This window comes from Scleropages formosus, chromosome 6 (genome assembly GCF_900964775.1).
Source record: "Scleropages formosus chromosome 6, fSclFor1.1, whole genome shotgun sequence".
NCBI classification, from domain to species: Eukaryota; Metazoa; Chordata; class Actinopteri; order Osteoglossiformes; family Osteoglossidae; genus Scleropages; species Scleropages formosus.
The window spans coordinates 13228541-13249756 of record NC_041811.1 but is presented as its reverse complement, the minus strand read 5'-3'; the positions used below and the strand labels follow the sequence as shown (position 1 = coordinate 13249756).

General features: G+C 44.1%; 1 protein-coding gene across 2 annotated transcripts in view; it reads right to left on the bottom strand.

Annotated features, from left to right (window-relative positions):
• Positions 1-21216, bottom strand: part of megf10 (multiple EGF-like-domains 10) — a 76757-nt gene that overhangs the window by 47700 nt on the left and 7841 nt on the right. For both annotated transcript variants that reach the window (XM_018744669.2, XM_018744670.2), the window contains exons 2-5: positions 5576-5712; positions 3803-3904; positions 3040-3140; positions 556-648 (exon numbers count right to left, since the gene is read on the bottom strand). In XM_018744669.2, the coding sequence (XP_018600185.2) occupies positions 556-648; positions 3040-3140; positions 3803-3904; positions 5576-5703 (424 nt within the window). In that variant the 5' untranslated portion in view covers positions 5704-5712. The remainder of the gene's footprint in view (positions 1-555; positions 649-3039; positions 3141-3802; positions 3905-5575; positions 5713-21216) is intronic.

The following is a 21216-nucleotide window of genomic DNA, read 5'->3' as shown; positions in this document are numbered from 1 at the left end:
AGCAATTTCAGATATGGGTCTCCTTGGGTATGCTTCTAGCAGGATTGCATACCTGGATTTGGGCAGAGCACTGCAAACCCTCTCAGACTGCATGAGGGGGAATCAGTTAACTGCAATCTTCATAGATGATCAAAAGAAAAAGATGTATCTGAGCTCAATGTAGAGGGTCACACTAAAGGGTGTGAATACTTACATAAATGGTCGATTTAAGATTTTTCTTTTTAATACATTTGCAAAAAATTTTTAAAACTGTGAATTCACTTTGCCTTCATGGGGTATTGCGTGTCGATTGATGGATAAAAGAATCGATTCAGTCCATTTTGAAAGAAGTATAAAACACAAAGTGTGGGAAAAGTGGAGGGGTCTGAATACTTTCTGAAGGCACTGTATGTTCTACACTCAAACACATCACAGCAGGATTACAGAGCATCCTCCACATGTCCATTATTATGGACAGGCACACTGGTGATGAACACAGAAGCAGGTCAAGGAAGCCCTGCCGGAGACGCCGTGTGGCTGCCGAGATAGGCGGCCGCAGCTGGAGTCGGGACTTACCGCTGGAGCAATCTGGCCCCCCCCAGCCTGGCTCACACTGACAGGTGTTGGGGGCCATGCAGCGACCATGGACACATTTCTCGGCGCATTGGGCTGGGAAAGGAACGGGGTGTGAGGGAGGAAAGGGGAAAGGAAAAAAACAAGGGAAAGTGAGGTTAGATTTCACTCGGCCTTACGAGCTCCGTAAAGGAGTCGAGGAGGAGAAAGTGAGAGAGAGAGAAAGGAATCCTGAAGAACACCGTGACGTCCCACATTACACACATTAGGCAGGATGGCCAAGACCCTGCAGCTGTACCAAGTCTTCATCAAAACAAGTCAGTTCAATCTCACTGGAACCCTGTTATCTTCTACTGGGGAGGGTGCCGATGTCCAAGAGGAGATCAGGATCTTTAAGTTATTCAAGAAGGATATTGTACATATGTTTCAAGTCAGGGGATTATTGACAGGATCATGCTGGAATGGAAGATCTCAGCCTAGTAAAAGCAGTTGTACTTGGCACAAAGAAAGATCTCAAACTAGTTAAAACCACTATTTCTTTGGTCAAAAACATTTAATGAGGACAGAAAGTTCACCACATGGCCCTGAAATCATAGCACTTCATATTTATTTATTTATTCATTCCGGTGTTTTGTCACTGGTTCTTTTAACGTGTGTTGCTGTCACCTCTTGCAATTTTTTCCTTGGAGGTTAATAATGTTTTTCTGTACATATTTAAATGAGGACAGTTAGTATTCACAGTAATGAAGAAAATTTCCTTCGTGTCGTAACGCTACAGCTGAAATCATTGTTCAAATGTTGTCAATTTTTAGCTTGGTATAAGGTGTGCTTCGAAACAGGCCTGATATTGTGCCGTGGGTTTTACTGAGTCTACAATCAGCTCATGTTAACTTTTAATGTGGTCAGTCCAAACTTTTTGAAATTTGGAGGAAACCTGCAGGTTCTTTGTCTCTGGGCTGAGGTCAGCTGAAGGGAAAAGACAAAAACTGCGCCTGGGAAGAAAACGGCACAGCGACTACCATTTTTCACCGTACATTTGGTGCACTGACTGTTACCAAATAAATCGAAAAAGCAGAGACAGAATTTAACCTTTGCCTTAAAGGTCTTGGAAATTAATATTATCGCATCTTAAATGAGTGGGCACGACAATGTCAAGTGTCAATTTAAGTGTTATTTATATGATATGACTGGCTGCAATTTGTGACACAACCACATTTCAGAAGCAGCCAAAAACAGCTCCTCTGTTTGGCACAGAGGAAGTGCAGTACATGATAGCAAACCATGTGACTGCAGTTTATTGTACACAAGAGCTCCTTTTCAGGGCCCGAAGAAAGTCCCCTTTGAGCTCCAAGTGGTCACATTTTCACATCCACCATTATATAAAAGCTGATTCACTGCAAGTAACGGCAGCTATGAACCCTTTGTTTAGCATGGCACTGACACCCCCCCAAATTAGCTAGCATTTAATTGTGCAGAGTGGGTCTGAAAACAAATTAAGAGTAGCAAATTTCTTAGGATAACTGATGACATGGTGGTGAGAAAAGGCAGGAACTCTGATGGAATCTCTCTTCCCCCCCCCCCCCCCCCCATCACGTCTTACCGCTTAGATCAGGGTGTACTTGTGGTCTGCAGTGCGGTGTGGACCGATGTAAGCAAATGTGCGCTGCAATGTTTTCATAGGGAACAATGTGTTCGCCAGAGGAACTTGGTCTCAGGTCAAGCGACTCTGCTGCTCTTTGCTCTCCCACCTGTTCCTGACCCTGGAAGGTTGAGCTCTAAACTTCGGTAGTCTGTCTACCACCTGCTCTTAACAACCATGATGTGGCGATCATACGGGACCTTCAGCACTCGGCAGTCATATGTGCTTTTAGTATGCGAGCGGTAGGGATGAGGCCCTCAGCTCTCAGCACAGTGCATTCTGGGAATACTGGAGTTTCTTAGAAAATATTGCTGAAATGGAAAAAGGGCAGAACAGCGGCTTGAACATCCCTTAATTCAGGTCCTGAGTATCCTACAGATTTCGGATTTAAATTACTGGCAAGAAAGGCCAATTGAGGACCGAATACTGTCTCGCCATCCATTAATATGCCATATTCCATGAATAGCAGACACAATGCACGAGAAATGTCATACCAAAGAACAACTGAAAGCAAGCCATATCGTGTGTAATGCATTTACATTTATTCATTTAGCTAACACTTTTCTTAAAAGCGAATTACAGTGTTATGCTACTTACAATTATTCACCCATTCATACAGCTGGGTAATTTCACCGGAGCAATTTAGGGTAAGTACCTTGCTCAAGGGTACTACAGAGGTGGGATCTGGAATGAAATCTTTGGGTCCAAAGGGAGCAACTCTAAGCTCCACACAACCAGCTGCCCCTAGCAGTTGGTGTCTTTCGCACAGGAGATCAAGGGAATTGTTTCAGCAGGCTACAGAAAACGGGACGTCAGCGGGACATTTGCAGGACGTCAGCGATACTCACGGACACACATCTCTCTGCTCTCAAAGAAGCCGGGGCAGCACTGGGACTTGCGGCGGTACATGGTTTTCTCTCCTCGCCGGTACGCTATCCTATAGCTTACCCTGAGTGTCCATGCAAAAGAAAAATAAGATGTGAGACAAATGATATGTAATACAAAAAATAAATAAAATAAAAAAAACATCTAAATTCTCTCACACACACACACACACACACACACACACACACACACACACACACACACACACAGACACACACCATCTGAAACCACTTGTCCCATACAGGATCACAGGGAGCCAGAGCAGACACACACAGGACAGGACACCGGTCCATCACAAGGCACCCTAAGCAGGACTCAAACCCCAGACCCACTGGAGAGCAGGACCCGGTCCAACCCACTACGCCACCACATCCCCCTAACATCTAAATTACACAGTGAAAAAGTATTTAGCATGAGGGACAGATCAGGTATGTTGTGGCCACATTTTACATTCTATGTTAATATACATTAGGATGCATGGCAATGCTTCTTTAATGAAAACACTCTTTCGAAATCTAGCTGCAAGTTTACCTGACAGTGTTTCTAGGCCAGAGTCAGCCCAGCATGTAGTCATACTGTGAGATACAGTAGCCCACTCATACATGTGTCACAGGAGCGGTGAACTCATAACACAGAACTCATTGACCCCATGACTGCAGCTTAACAATGTGACCCCAAAATCCCAGGCAGCATGACCCCGCCACCACCGCTCCTCCCGGGCCTCACCTGTGTCGCGTGCACTTGAACCAATTGAGGATATCGGTGCAGCTGGTGTAATAAATCTGGTCATAGGGGTGGGCGTAGGACTCCTGCACGATCACTGAGTAGCTGTAAACAGAGGCACACAGATGAATGACCCTCCGCAGCATGTTTACACAGTGTGCACGTGTGTGCCCGAGTCTTGTGCTCAAGTGGCCTACAGCAAGACCACCAAGTGGCTAATGGTGAAACCCGCAAGGTTTCCTTTCACTTCAACATGTTCACAGTTCACAAGTTCCATACAGTGTGCACTTCACACCAAGGTTACCTATAAGTCCTTTAATTACTCTGGCTTACATTTAGAGTACCTTGTTCAAGAGTTTGCAACTGCAATATTTCATAAGCATCCTTTGCTCGTTCTGGCACAGATTTTAATAAAATTGGCAATAAACATTTCTGTAAATAGTACTTTATTATATTTCAAATGTTGCAGTAGTAATGCATTTAAATTCTTTATTTTATACTTTGTACTTTGCTTTGTATTTAATATTATAATTTTGTTGTATTGCACAGCAGTACGATAACAATAAGGTTTTCAATTCAATTAAAAAAAAAGAAAACTAATCTCAGTTATGACCCTTGCAGTGGGGTTTCAGAGTGTTGGTCTCTCCCTCTAGTTTGCAACATTTACATTTATTCATTTAACTGACACTTTTCTCCAAAGCAACTTACAATGTTAAGGTTATAATGATTTACTCATTTATACAGCTGGGTAATTTTACTAGAGAAACTGAGAGTAAGCACCTTGCTCAAAGGTACTACAGCCAGAGGCAAGGCTCAAACCTACAACCTTTGGGTTGAAAGGCAGTTGTTCTAACCACTATGCTACAGGCAAGAAATGCGCCACGGTTCCTTAGCACACGGAAGAAATGAGTGTTAAACAAAATCATCGGGCAAAACAGTTCAATCGTAAAAGTGTAATAAACTCGCAATCCTAATTTGGGCATGGGAAGTTGAATGGGACAGGTCATCCAGGATTGGCTCATTACTAAAATAAGGCCGCACCCCCGGCCCCCCTCATGGACCACGTGAGGAGAGCCGCTCCGTTCCCTCTGTCGTCACGGCTTGCTAATGTCCGCAGCTGTCTTTGCACGTCACTCGGCGAAAGGGAATCTAGGTGGGAAAGCTGCCTCCTCCTTTGTTCTTCCCTAATCTGCCCTAATGGATTTTCTAGCTGTTGCTTAATTTAGTGCCGGAAATACTTCCCTGCGATTAAAGCTGTGTGTATCTTTTGTACGGTGGATTTGCAGAGTTCCTACTTGTACAATTACAGAAATTAACCAGCTAAACAAATCGACGCACAAAAAGGAGCAAAAACTGAGTGTTGCATCAGAAGAAAGTCCTAAATAAAAAAGTGCATAAACTGTATTACGATCCAGAGTCTTTTTAAGAGCCCTGATTGGCTCACTGATGCAAATTAAGATATGCCAGAAATAAACTGATAAAGCATCAGAGACATATTCAGTTAATGCAATTGAATTTTTCGAGGTAACTCTGATCAATGGGTGGTTCAATGGGTTCCTCTATTTAATTTAGACAGATAATTCAACTGAAAATTCATCATGACTGCATGGAGAGAGCTGTGTGATGGCCATATCTAGACACAGCAGTAATTAAATAAGTAATGTAATATAATGCTTGTCCGCAGCTGTAACATGGTTTTGCAAACGGAAACCAATTTAGAGCAGTGACTCGAATCGGACCTTTTCGAAGGCACATTCCTGATGCTGAGCAGCTCACCTCTCCCAGTGGCTGCACACATTTGGATCCTCCAGGTTGAGGGACAAGGTGGTCTTCTGAAGACACCACGCAAGGACCACCAGGGTGAAGCCAAAGCGATGTGCGGGGGTGACCATTTTTGCCAACATCTGCGAGACCTGGAACATAAACCACTGCAGGAATGAGACGCACAAGAGGGCATAGCTGTCTGGAGGAGAGACTGTCAAGGATCACACAACTCTGTGTATTAGTGATTTATTACACTTTGACACCTTCTCCCCCTGTTCAAATGACACGATACCACAGTAACAGTATGCTACTGCATCAAAAACTGAAAAGAAAAAAAAAAAACATTAATCATATTCTTGTACTCCACCTCCCTTCAGTGCAGACCATAAACACAACATCTTGGGAGACACAAACAGCAACCCCCATGACCCACTCTCTGGACAAAGGACAGAGCAGTCTTTAAAACGGGCACTGTAACGCACGCACACACACACACACACACACACACACACACACACACAAATGTTTGTTTTGCTATCTTTGTGGGGATTTTCACAGACTCCTGCAGCGCAATTATCGACTCCTTACTCCACCACAATAGAACCTAAAAACATATGGAAATTTCTACCAAAAATGTCCCCTTAAGATGCAGAAAACAAAAACACACATGAAACACACAGACAGCCATTTGTTTGCATATCGCTGTAGAAGCTTCACGCCGACTCGCATCACTTCACGAACGATTCCCATCACAATAAAGTAACCAATGTAGGCCACTGACTTTTTTTGTGATGGGCTGCATGTGGGTCACATGGGTTACTTTTGAGTGATTGTGAATTTAGTGATTTGCAAAACGGTGACCCCCATGACGGACTTTGGGGGCACTTTTAGTACTTTTCTTTTTTCGAATCGCTAACTTAATAAAAGGCATTATACCTCCGATATGCCTTCTGCGCATATTTTCTTCAAGAATACATATACATTTGCATTCACATTTAGCAGATGCTTTTCTCCAAAGCGACGTACATCTCAGAGTATAATGCAATTTGTGCATTACATTAGGAAAAAGAGACGTAGTTGGAGACATGTGATTCTTAAGTAAACCTAGTTTGTTTCTTTCCAATTTATGCGCCGATGTTCATCACAAGAGTAGCTGCAGAAAACTCAAAATAGATGATTCCTGATCACCTTCCTACAGTTATTTCTGGAGATACGCAAACATTTACGTACAATACAGGAGTAGCGGCTGTGTAAATGCTTATTCGGGCATGATCATAAAGTTAGGGCGCACGAACATTTACACCTCACATGAGCCTAAGAGATCATTGGCGAAGCGAGTCTGGAAAAGGTGAGTTTTCGGACCCTTTTTAAACGTGGACAGAGTTTCAGCAGTTCTGAGTGAGAGGGGGAGGTCATTCCACCACAACGGAGTCAGAACCGAGAACCTCCGCGCTTCACCTTTCGTGCGCGGGACCACCAAGCGAGCGGAAGTAGATGACCGAAGCGGTATATACAGGTATACAGACAACTCAGACACGTAGAAAAATCTAATTCTCATATAAAAATACTAGGTAATTGTTTACAGACATTCTCGCAGCAGTTTAGGATATCAGATATCTGTAAATGATTTGAAGTAATCAAATATTTGATATTTCTGATGACATCTGGAATTCAATTCTCATGTTATTAATTTGGTTTGTAAATAATCACTTGTACAAATCAATTGCGATATCTCACAACGAGAAGCAGATACAGTCTAAATCATCAGAGATATCAAAATTACTCAGAGACCCGTCACGCGTTTCAAGAGCCCTGTGAACGATTTACACATTTGCCCGCCATCTGTGCTTGCAGAAGCACACACACACAAGCATAAATGCACACACACCTTTATTTACATTTCTCTTTCATGCACAAAATTTATGTGCACATTTTTAACACAAAACATTGCACAACGTGACGAGATGGACACGAGGGAATGTGCCGAAGTGTTTAGCACCAGATCAACATCCAGCTGTGATTTTTGTTCACAGTTACCAACAACCAATATGCTTTTGTTTTCATGTCAAAAACACTATATTAAAATGTATTAGTGTGTGACAGAGGGCGCTTTTCAACAGCAATGCAAAAGCACGTGAGTTCAATTATCACAAAGCGATAAAATGACACTGCTTGCTAAGTTTGCTTTTATACTGTAATTTGTAAAAGCACAACAGCTTCAACAGTACTGTGCGTACACTATGTGCATCTGTTGCCCAGCTTGGACTGCAGGATGCTGAGAAAGCCACAGTTCGGCATGGAGGAAGGTTCGAGGGGGGCCAAATCATGCACCGTGAGCAAAGTGTGCATTAAGGCCAGAGGTTTCTGGATGTTTCCTCACAACTGTGGGCAGCTTTTTTCTGGGGTGACAAAGAAATAACAGCAAAATCAAAGTAAGTATGCAAAGCTGAATTACACTCCGGTCGTATATTATACCAGCATTGCCACATTATTTGTGGGCAAGAGAGAATGTGGTGAGAAACCAGTGAAAACGACTCATTCAAAATTGCTGTTTTATGGTGAGCGGGGCAGGGGTGTGGGGGCACGGGGGTGCGGAGCAGCAGTGGGTTTGGCCGGGTCCCGCTCTCTGGTGGTCCTGGGTTTCAAGTCCTGCTTGGGGTGCTGTGAAACGGACTGGCATCCTGCCCTGGGTGTGTCTCTTCCCCCTCCAGACCGGCGCCCTGTGTTGCCAGGTTGGGCTCCGGTTCGCCACAACCCTGCTTGGAACGAGCGGTTTCAGACAGTGTGTGTGTGTGTGTGTGTGTGTGTGTGTGTGTGTGTGTGTGTGGTTAGAGGCTAATTTCATAAAGAGGAATACACCAGATCTAGATTAATTCACCTATTCTGTGCCTCTATTGCCATGAAGGACATAGAGTTTTACAAAGAAAGACACATTCGCTTTTATTTATTTAGCAGACTCTTTTCTCCAAAGTGACTTCCAATGAACTCTATGCAGTGTTATGAGCCCACACACCTTATTCACCATGGTGACTTACACTGCTAGATACACTACTTTCAGTGGGTCACTCATCCATACATCACTGGAACACACTCTCTCTGTCACACACACTCACACTATGGGGGAACCTGAGCAGCATGTCTTTTGAGTGTGGGAGGAAACCAGAGCACCCAGAGGAAACCCACACAGACATGGGGAGAACATGCAAACTCCACACAGACAGAGCGGGGATCGAATCCACATCTTTCTCACCACCCAGGCGCCGTGAGACACCAGCACTACTCGCTCTGCCACCATGCTGCAGACAGAGAGCATAATCATGCAACGCGGTGACACCGCTGGTACTGCTGGTGCCTCACAGGTCCTGGGCTATGTGCTCAAAACTGGCTCAGTCTGTGCAGAGTCGGCGTGTTCTCGGGGTGCTCTGGTTTCCTCCCAAAGATGTGATGAATTACTGACTCAGAATGTGGTTAAAAAAATTAAGGTAAATTTAATTTAAAACAACTGTTTTACCGTTAAGGGCTAATTTAATAGGGAAAAAATATGCACAAGTCAGCATAAAGTATTCACTGTTTGCCTCAAATGGAACAGAGGACTCACACTCGTCCTGACACTCACACCACAGCAGAAGTGAAAAAAGTGATTTTGCATAAAAATGTTCCGTCGATGAAATGTAATTTTATATAATCCATTTTCACAACCATAGCTGTCATAAAGAACAGCAAAAAAAACAAAAAAACTGTCAATTTAAAGTGCTAGTATGTGGAAAATTGTAAATGACTCCCAAAGCCCAAGAAGCAGGAATGAAGAGGGGATATAATCGGTGCAAATGTTTTAATATCAGCGCTCCTCTGTGGAGCAGGACGGCGCATTCTGATGAAGACCTGCAGTGACCCAGAGCAATAATCTCACGTCTTTATTTCTTTATTGATTTATAGCTGTGTTTGGTTGGTCAGCAGCCCCACTGGGTTTTAAATTCCAGAGATTCACATTAAGCAAAGCGGGACATCGAGCGTGTTGTGGTGTGGTGTGTTGTGCATGCCAGTGCCAATCACAGATCACACTTCTGCTTCACTTTGAAAATTAAATTTTAAAAGTACAATAAAGGGTGTTTGAGCCCAGCAGTCTCAAACTGCTACTTCTCTCATCTTGCTGTGACCCATCTTCACGGTTTGTCTTCAGGCTAAAGCTTTAAAATAAATTCCACTTTAACAAAGTGCAGGTGTGTGTTATATAGTACCAATTTTTCCTTACCATAAGACCTGGTCAATGAATTTCAGGTATATTCAGAAATACATCCTTGTCCAACTCCAATCAGCATTTAGCTTTCCCTCATAATTTTTTTCATAATGTGTCATAAGTCACAGTACACACACACACACACACACACACACACACACACACACACACACACACACACACACACACACACACACAGCCTGAAACTGCTTGTCCCAAGCGGGATAGCAGCAAACCGAGCCTAACCTGGCAACACAGGGCACAAGGCCGAAGGGGGAGGGGACGCACCCAGGACGGGACTCCAGTCCACAGCAAGGCACCCCAAGCAGGACTCAAACCCCAGACCCATCAAGTCACAATATATAAGAGATTTTTAAACTGTACTTTGTCTTCACATATGTGACACACCAGGTCATATTGGATTAAATGAGTGGCCAGGCTTGGAGTAGTATGTGCAGGACTTAAAATAGATTTAACTTATATTTTTCATTTTTAGAGATTGAAAAATCACCCCAAAACCCAAAAAAAGTAATAAAATGAGTCTTCCCTCTCTGACTACAAAAGAATGAAATCTGAGAGAAAGCAACAGCACTGGAAAAGTAAGGTACTACAAGGGAACAAATCTCAAAAACACATTTACACCTCTAACCAACTCTTTTCCCTCAAAGTGACTTACAATTTTTTTTTACCCATTGATAGAGCTGGGTAATACTACTGAAGCAATTTAGGGTAAACACATTGCTCAATGGTACTACAGCTGGAAGGGGGATTCAAACCAGCAACCTCTAGGTCCAAAGGTAGCAACACTAATCACTATACAACCAGGTGCCTCACAGGCTCCAGAAATCCTTCTTCTCAGGAGTCACAGTCCACCTGTTGACGGATGGGGTTTCATTCATTTATTGGCCGCACCTGGTGCTCGATGCCCTTATAACAGGCTGTCCCCCGATGCAGCTGTCAATCTGGAAGCCTGAGTGTGGCCAAGGTGCTGGCATCCATAGAGCAGCCCACTGGATTTTGAAATAATTTACTGAAAAGGAACTGCTCAAATACATTACATTGTGTTGCAGTATTGAGACATGAACCTAAACTACTAGCCTATCAGGACATTGTTTAAAAGTAACAAAATTAATTTTCAATTAGGGCTTAGTAAATCTTGCCTTTCTTATTTTAGAAACACCTTTACTTTTACCAGTGTTGCTCAAATTGGGGAGCTCAGGCTGCAACTTTATCGTGCACATACAGTATTTAGTAGGAAAGATGAACAACGGAAGGATAATTTGGAAATATCGCAAAATTCATGTAGACTAGTACCAAGTTTGCGGTCAAGAGGAAGATTCTGGTACTTCGTTAGGTAGAATCTACCAACATAAGACAATTGAAAGTCAAAAAAGTAGTGGGTGTGAATTGTATTGATTTATTAAAAGACTTTTTAATTAATATATTATTTATGATGGTGTGTGGATATTATTATTATTATTATTATTAGCATAATTGTTACCACTGCTGCTTTGCAATCAGACAACCCAGGTTTGAATCCCATCTCCTGCTGTACTACCCATGAGTAAAGTACTTTCCCTGAATCGAAACAGTAAAAACTATCCAGCTGTATAAATCAGCATATCACTGTAAGTATCTTAACACTGTAAGTCACTTTGGAGACTAGCAGAAATCAATGTAAATTATATAATGTAAGGTGTATACAAAAAGAACGACTGTCTCGGTGTTGAAAGGACCCTTCACAGAGCAGAGGAAGCAAAGTGGTTAAGTATCTTCTGCTATGGACTGCAGGTTCACATGCAAGACTAACGCAAGCTGCTATACCCCTGTGGAAACTTGATTTACTTGAATTACACAGCATCAAGCTGCATCCATAAAAAGGGCTTTCTAATAATAATAATAATGTACAGTATGTAGCAAAATCAGTTTTCTTCACTGCAATCATAAGCTAATTTCACACTCCAGCATTTTACTCCATTTAGTACACGACTCTCACACGTGCATTGATCAAGCACATTTTACAGTACCACAAAAACTTGGACAATATTACTTATAATCCTTCTTGGCTGTAAGATGTTAACATTTCATGCTCAGTATATTGCCTGAGCGTCGTCATTTTTATGCAAGTGCAGACAGCACGGCCGCTGACTGCTATCTGCTCTCATTCGACACAGGAGACATATAGCTGATACTTGTGATGTTTTTCTCGCACAGATATCCTTTTGTGATCACATCCACTTAACTTTACTTAAGTTAAAAATAAGAACAGTGGTACAGAGGTTACATATGACCGTATGGGGCCCTCAGCTATCCACTGACACTCAGCACACTTCTTTGTACATGGAGTCACCAGTATGGCTGGGTGTGTCTGCCAATGGCCAGGAAAACACTGGGCTAAATGAAGCTTTGGGAAATGGGCGAAATTCCCATCCCAGCAACCAGAGCTGTGATTCAGGAAGGATACCCGGCGACAGCTGCTACATCATTGTTGAAGCCTTTGCCTTTTGGCAGACGTCAAATTGAAGATGTTGCGTCCACCGCAGGCTTGGCTTTTTGAAACAGCCAACCAACTCCGGCTTTTTTGGTACATTCCTGCTCTTAGTCTGTCTCTTATTCATTCCTGATTTCCCCTTGGTGGGGAATCAGTGCAGTAGTTCCGGAAAATAACCCCCCACGTGCACACATAATTGTTGCTCCAGTAAGATGTAGCACACAGTAAACTGTGGAGTAAAATTTGATAGTCTTGGTAAAGGGTTCACTGTTATTTTCAAAGAAACCTGTTACATTCTGACACTTCATTAACTTCATTAATGAGACCACCCATCTCTCTGCCTTCTATCGTACCAATAGTTTTCACGACGCTTTTGCATTCTAGCTCAACTGAAAATATATGGCAGAAGTAACACAATAGCTCGCACACAAAGACCTTCTACCAGCTATTAATGTGTCTGGCTGCTGCGAAGGCCAGCACACGTAGCTGAAATCTGGGCTTCGCTTGGATCTGTGGTAGCAGCCTGGGAATAATTTTTGCAGTTGTGTCTTTGACAGCTCATAAAAAATTAAAGAAAACATCTGATATGTTATGTGCTTTCAAATTTTCCTGGACTCAGTTGTTCACCAATTCTGGAAAAAAGGGTGCACTGAGAGCATGCGGCGCTAGCAATTATTGCTTCAATGCTGCTATTTTACAAAGCAACGTACAGCATGTAGGGGGTGTGGTGGCGCAGTGGGTTGGACCACAGTCCTGCTGTCCGGTGGGTCTGGGGTTCGAGTCCCGCTTGGGGTACCTTGCGATGGACTGGCGTCCTGTCCTGGGTGTGTCCCCTCCCCCTCCGGCCTTACGCTCTGTGTTGCCGGGTAGGCTCCGGTTCCCCCGTGACCCCGTATGGGACAAGCGGCTCTGAAAATGTGTGTGTGTGTGTGTGTGTGCGTACAGCATGTACCATTCACGCAGGCATGATATTTTACCAAAGCAACCTCGGATATGTACCTTGCACCTCAGTGATACTACATCAATCTCCTTCCTGGGATCTGAACCACCCGCCAAAACGGTAAAGTCTTATGAGTGTAACCAGCATTTAACTTACACCAAAGAAACCTAAATGGTGGTTATTGACTACACTTTCAGATCCTTTCAGTTCTATAAAAGGAGTTGTTTGTTTAATTGGTTTTTACCATCAAATAGGAAATAGAAACTACCCAAAGTCCAGCCATGTGAGAATCCCAAGTAGTACGAACAGGTGACTTTGAAAGACTTTGACTTCATATTTGCCAGCAACAGTGACTTGAGGATGAGGTGGGAGTGGATGTTGCGGGTGGGGAAACATGCTGACGTGATCCACACCAAGACTAGTCCAGTGATGCACCAGTACCAACCGCCAATTCACACAGCTCAGCATGTAGGGTACCTTGAAACAGTCATGTAAAATCCAGTCATCATGACATGCCGGGACGGACGGAGAGGGGGAAGGAGTCGCCACACCTGGGGCTAATAACGAACCCTATTTCTACCCCTGTGCCTGACAGTGAGAAAGAGATTGGGAAGGAAACTTACAGCACGCGCACCGAACACAAGACAGCAACAACCTCGCCCAGCCCTGAACAAACCTGAAGATCTCCCGCAAAACCAGTTCCACGGTGTCACAGTGTCGTTAAGAGATTTCATTATTGTGCAAACATCATTGAGTGTGCTTACACAAACCTAGACGGTATAGCCTCGATCATAGAGCACTTATACAAACCTAGATGGTATAGCCTCGATCATAGAGTACTTATACAAACCTAGATGGTATAGCCTCGATCATAGAGTGTACTTATACAAACCTAGATGGTATAGCCTCAGTGCAGTCAAGAGATGCAGTAAACACGAGATTTATGATGCTACTGTTTTACAGTAAACTTTTTTATAAGTAGAAAGAGTACACTCTAAAATAAGGATAAAAAAGTACAGTACAGTAAATACAGTAACATAGGTGTTTATTATCATTATCAAGTATTATGTATTGTACATAACTGTATGTGCTATACTTTTATACGACTGGAAGCGAGGTAGGTTTGTTTACAGCAGCATCACCACGAACACGTGAGTAAAATGTTGCGTTACGATGGCTACAATGTCGCTAGTCGATAAGAATTTTTCAGCTCCATAATAATCTTTTGGGACCACTGTCGTATATGCAGTCAGTTATTAAGTGGCACATTTCTGTACTAACCCTGTCTTGATCCAGTACAAACTTTCCAACTATGAGCAGATTATTGTATTTTGTGGAGTGTACCATCCAAACATTGTAAGTCACATTGGAAAAAAACCCCTTCCAAAACAATAATAAAATTAAGAAATAGTAAACAAGTAAAGTATGACTGTTCTTGTAGAATGATAAATATTGAAACCAAGGTCAGAGAAATAAATATGACATCAGTTAAGTCAATGCTCTGCGAACAGCTGTTCCACTTCAGTCATAAACAATACTCAACTTGCAAGAATACACTCATGTTTACCACTTGTCCAAGTCAGTACCATGGTGGTCCAGAGCCTATCCTGGAAGCACAGGGCATGAAATAGGGTACACTCTGGACAGAACGCCAGTCCATTACAGAGCAGTCATACACACACTCGTTCACCCAGGCTCACTAAGGGCAATTTAGATTCCCCAGTTCCCCTGAAACACATCTCTGGACTGTTGGAGAAAACAGAAGCACCTGGAAGAAACCCACATGACCACAGGGAGAACATGCAGACTCCACACAGCCTCAAGTGGATTTGACCATATGCCCAAACAGCCCGGGCAGTGTAGGAGAGCACTGCTACCTGCTGCTCCACTGTGCCGCCAGCTTACAACAGCATTGAGCCCTTAAATGGAAAACCAGCTCAAACCACTACATGAGATTTATAAAGAATTTTAAAATATGCTTCTGGTGTTGGAATTCTTTACATATAAAGCAACCATCAGAGCCCCAGACACATCTGACACAGCTAAGGCTGCCAACCCCTGCAGAAACAAATAAGGGACACTTTTGGGTTATTCATAGGAAAATAAGGGACACGGAATTGTGTAGAAAAAGAAATCTCTCCTCGACTGAATAAAATGCTAAAATGAGTCAGACAAATTTAATTTGCTTTTAGCTCACTGACATTCTGTCACGCGAAACACAGTGAGCCGAGACGGCTGAACCCAAGTGCAGCGTTGTTCGTTAGACGTTGAGGGAAGAGTCAAGGTCTCAAAACCAGGGACAGGCGAAGGGTCGGTCGATCGGCGAACAGGACAGGGACGAGGACGCATGGACGTGGTCGGAGAACGAAGCAAGGAGTCAAAAAAACCGGAAATCGTGGACAGAGCAAGAGTGTAGTAACACGAGGAAGGGCGGTTGTCCCAAACGAGATTCCGCAACGGTATGGGAGCTGAACAAGGTCTTTATAGGGTGACCGATTACTCGTGAGCTAGTGCGGAGTCAGGTGTTGTTGCTTGTGTTGTGGGCGTGGACGTGACATACATGTCAGTTGTAAAAAAAAAAAATCAATTTTTATGTCATGCTAAAGTGTCACACACCATTACACACATATCACTGGAGCGTCTATCTAGGCCATTTATAACACTTGTTACACAACTGACGACGAACAGACTCACAGTCCTTTTGAGTGATTTTTTTTTAACTTCAATGAACAAACAAATGGACAAACCGCGTTCCGTATGGTTTTAATACGGAACGCAACTCTTATCCCTTAAATACGGAACGATTCCGTATCGTACCGGACAGCTGGCAACCCTAGACGTAGCTAACTTCCCGAACGAGCTGCTCCCCCGACTCTCCAACCTCCATCTCCCCTCTGATTGACAGGAGGGTGTGCAGGCCTCAGACGGCGGGCCAACAATGGGCTCGGTGGTGCCAGACAGAGCCCGTGTCATCGAGGCACTCTTGCTGTTTAGTCTCACACATAGGCGCTTTCTGAGGCCCTCCTTACCTCCGAGTGTAACGCTGACACCAGTCAAGTGTCCCGCGTGAGCAATTGTGCCTGACTCGTCCATATACGCAGTGTCCTCAACAGTCTACCATGAAACAACCGCTGTTTCCAAAACCTCAGAATGCTGCCAGGCCTGTGCTTAAACTGGGTTACAGCGCAGCTTTGTGTTTACAACTAAAAGCTGAGCACTTTGGAAGGGTGGTGGCTCATAAGAACATGGACCAGAAGGCTGCTGCTTCAAGGCCCTAGCGGGACCCCGGTGCAGTACTTTGAGTTCGCTACTTAATAAAAATTGTCCCGCCAATATACTCTGTATAAATAGTGACAGGGTCTGTCGCTTGAAGTAAAAATGTCTCCTAACAAATGGAAAAAGAAGGCGACTTAAGAGCCGCGGAATCGATCTCAAGTCATGCTGACCACGTACAGTACTGTGCAAAAGTCTGAGGGACTTAGGTGTTCCACAGAAATATTTCTTTTAGATGGTTATTTCATGTTTTCTGCGTTACTGTCAATGGGAAAGAGCATACTTTAGATTTACGAGCATTTCGTTTGCAAAAAAGTTACAGAATTACAGTGAGAGTTTTTGTATGCTGTTAAAGAAACAAAGTACACACACTGTCTGAGACCGCTTGTCCTGAGTGGGGCCGCAGTGAACTAGAGCCTAATCCAGCAATACAGGGCGTAAGGCTGGAGGAGGAGGGGACACACCCAGGACGGGACGCCAGTCCGTCTCAAGGCACCCCAAGCAGGATTCGAACCCCAGAGCCACCAGAGATTGGGACCCAGCCAAACCCACGGCAACACCCGCTCGAGACAAGCGGTTGTTGATGACGGTTCGTTACTAAGCTTTGTAGGAAGTTTAGTAATTAAGAGCATTATTTGCGGAAGCATTCTCACTTGACAGCTTTTCGCCCCCAAGTGCCTAAAACTTTTGCACAATACTGTGTATCGAGTGCTGCCTCAATAAAGTTGTCCTCCTTAGTGTTAAAAGGGGTGTACACTGTCACAGTGACTGAGTCCATCTGATTGCAATCATTACAGCCTTTTAAGGATTGCGGTCTTCTTGTTCGTGTCCAAAGTGCAACACCCTCATTCGTCATTCGTGCTTCCTGTGGCACAATTTGGTCCAAGATCCATCTATTTGTTTCCCTGGCTGTCCACGGTCTCCTCCGGTGCCACAGTTCAAAAGGGTCCATGAATTTCCTGAGCTGTTTATTAAAATCCAACATCCCATCTTTGTAAACGAAAAAGAACAAGCACTAGAACATCTATGATGCTTTGAACACATGACGTCATGTGAGAAAAAGAACCGTCCCGTACGGCGCGGCGCATACAGACGGAGCATCCCCGGGACTCATGTTCGAGCCACTCCTGGAACTGCGATCAAGCTTAAACTTCACTACAAGGGCTACGGTGGAGATCAGCAGGGCTGTAAAAGAACACCTGGACTAGGTATGTCCACAGCTCATTATTTCGAAACCCCGCTGTTCCCGCATTTTTGGAGGTCCGCAGCCCCCATTTCGCTCCTCTGTCTGCGCCAAGATCCGCACCTCATGGCTCGTGACCTAACAGATGCCTGTCCAAGGGCACCTTTCCACCATCGCCGTGTTCCAGGAGCGAGGCTAAGAGGAGACAGGCGGAGCTGCTGGAGTAGGAGTGAAACAGCCCTCAACAGCCTATCGAAGCACATTAACAGAGTGCGATACTTCTGCAAAGTCCTTCATGGACGTCCCTTCTGCACCATCCTAGGATGACCCGCAGTGCAACTGTCTGCTGCACATGAGGAAACGGAGAGAGTCGTGCGTGCTATCTAGTTGTAAAACATTCATAGTACGATTAATCAAGTCAGACTTCAGCTGATGAATAACGCATGACCGGATTCACGCAGCTTGCATAAAGATATTTAAAACAGGGCAGACAGAGCTTGAAGTATGCATATAAGCCTTGTTAAGGGAAAGAACGCACAATGCAAAATTTGTTCACAAACCCAGAATGCATCTGTGGCACATCAGGGGTGATTAGCTGTAAGTATGTGAGTGGAGATGGGGAAGGGGACTGTTTTATGTCTTCTATTTTAAATTTGGAGCAATCAACAGAAAACACGTGTGTGCCTCGCACCCTTCTCAGGCCGCAGTGAGACCTACCTGCTTTTTGTGAATTTCACACCTGGAATACTGAGATCCCCCCCCCCCTCACACACATACACACACCTGCCAGAATACAGCAGAACAGCACAACCTCCTCCAAAAGCTTTTTTAAAAAGTCAGAGTTTGGTCTCCAAAAGATGTCTCACTTTGCCTACAAAAAAGGTGAACTAGAGGGGCAACGGGAGGTGTGCCGGTCAGCACTTTTACCTTGCAGGCTGAAGATCGCAGGTTCTGCTGCGTTACTCTTCATAAGGGTACTCGTGCTAAACCGATACAGGAATAATTTCCCTACTGTATAAATGACTATATAATTGCAAATGTGTTATAATAAAAAAACCAAAGATCTCAAGTTGCTTTGGAGATAAGTGTCAGCTCAGTGACTAAATAATTTCATTTCTTTTACTTCCTGCATCGAATCATCAGTAGAATAGAATAGAATAGAATAGAACTTTATTTGCCAGTACCGAGCTAGTTTATTCACAAAAATGCATCTCTTTGACTCTCAGGTTCAGAGATGTCGGAATGCATCGCGTGAATATTACAGATTACCTCCATCTGTTGCTATATGCTGGAATTCTTTCCAAGCCCTCCTCAAAAAATCAGAAACAGAAAGAACTTTTGTTCCGAACACAGTACAAGTAAGTCTCCCAGGAAAGCAGGTATAAATGAACTTGGTCGGGGCCATTGCTGGTAGGCCTTTAATTTTCGAGTAACGTTGCTCTTCTAAGACAAAGGCGATATCCTTCCGAAGAGAAACAGCTCCAGAAAACAAGTCATGGCTTCACTGTCAGGGTAATATTATATTGTAGTAACACCGGGTTCATAAATGAGAAATACTATCGTACAGAAACGGTGACTTTGACTGCAGCTTCCAGACACACGACAGTTTGTCTGTATTGTTTTCTGAGAAAAAGCATCTGCAAAATGAATGAATGTAAACGCAAATGACGGCTGCTTCGCACTGGACCCCAGGTATCCAGACAGGCCAGAAAAGTCACGTAAAATTCTGATTCTAATTACAGACATTAAGGCTGTAAAAGGACAGAACAGAAAAACTTTTTGTTTAAGAGTTTATTTGCCTGATACAGTGAACCCCCTGGACACATACAGAGAAACTCACACCCCTAAAAGACCCATGGGGGAACAAATTGGTTTTATGCTAGTTCTTTCACTTCATAAAAGATCTTAAAACGCATTTTCATTTCCCAATTTTTGGCACAGGATTCGATTTGTCACAAGAGCTGTTTTCTGGGAGGTGTAACATTCAGTGGTGCCTTGGAGGTCACCTGAAAGATTCTTAATTACCAACACTATGCTGCACGTACACTTCTGGTATAAATTTGTAAACGTACTTTTTGTTTGGCAGTTCGGTGGCGGTTTAGTGGCGCAGCGGGTTTGGCTGGGTCCTGCTCTCTGGTGGGTCGGGGGTTCGAGTCCTGTTTGGGGTGCCTTGTGATGGACTGCTGTCCCATCTGGGGTCTGTCCCCTCCTCCAGCCTCATAGCCTCCGTTGCTGGGCTAGGGTCCGGCTCACCGCGACCCCACTCGGGACAAGCAGCTTCAGCCAGCGTGTGTGCATACGTACTTTTCTTTTTTAACTGAAATATACTATGTAAAGGAGCAGCACAGTGGTACAATAGGTAGTATAAATGCTAAATGAATAAATGTAAATGTAATGCAAAACGGTCTCAATCTATGTGGCATTTGCATGTTTTCCATATGCTCATAAGGGTTTCCGCTCGGTGCTCCTGTTTCCTCGCACAGTCCAAAAGGATTTAGTCACTCTATAATTGCCCTTTCTGTGTATACAAGTAAATAAGTGTGTGACTGGTATCCCATCCATGACACACCCTGCCTCACACTCTATATTTCCAATATAGACTCTGGACCAGTGGTCATTGTTAATGGATGAATGGATACTTTATTCATCCTAAAATATGCCAATCAAGTATGAATGTTGTAACCCCGAATTCTGCATAATGTGCAATAGGAACTAAATCAAACCAAATTACAACACGGACATCTTTCTTTAAAAAAAAAAAAAAAACAGAAATAACCATGGAAACTAAATTTATAAAGAAATAAAACAAAACAAATAGTATAACGACTTAGAGTCCCGCTATCTTCAATAAATATTGTTGTTCTGGAATATTCCAATGTGCAGAGTAATATCAAGTACAGTATGAGGTGTATTAGTTTATACCACTGACTATTGTATGTGAAAGGTCAGTACTTGAACCCAGCACCATTATCCACACTTTGCAGCTGTTCCAGCCACAGCCATTCTGGCTGCGCCGTAGAATGGCAGGCTGCAAACGAGCGCGGGTTCAGACGGCACAGCCTTCCGAAGTGCCAGTTGCGGTGGAAGCTGGGGAGACACTCTGCGGTCAGCAGAGTCTATGCAGGCGGTCAGTGGGGACGCCGGGATCGACATCTCCAGTTTCACCCGGCTAACCCGGGCACAGCTGCACGGCAAGCCCCCCCCCCCCCACCTATGACGGCTGTGCGCGCAGACAACGGCGCCGCTGTGCACGTAAAAGAGAGTTGCCCTCGTGGGTGGGAGGATTTATGGACGGTGGAGGGCCTTTGATAGGCCAATCGGGGCTCCTTTTCAGGCGGGACCCCCCAACCCCTACGCAACATGGGCCGTCTGAAGTCCCTCCAAACTTTCCAGAAAGAATCTGACAACAGTGACACTGTGTGTGAGTAACACCCTCTCTCTCCCAACACACACGCGTCTCCTTGTCACCACATTACTGCCAAAGAGCCCGTCTGGACAGCCCTACGCTGGCATCACCCATCACCTCCGC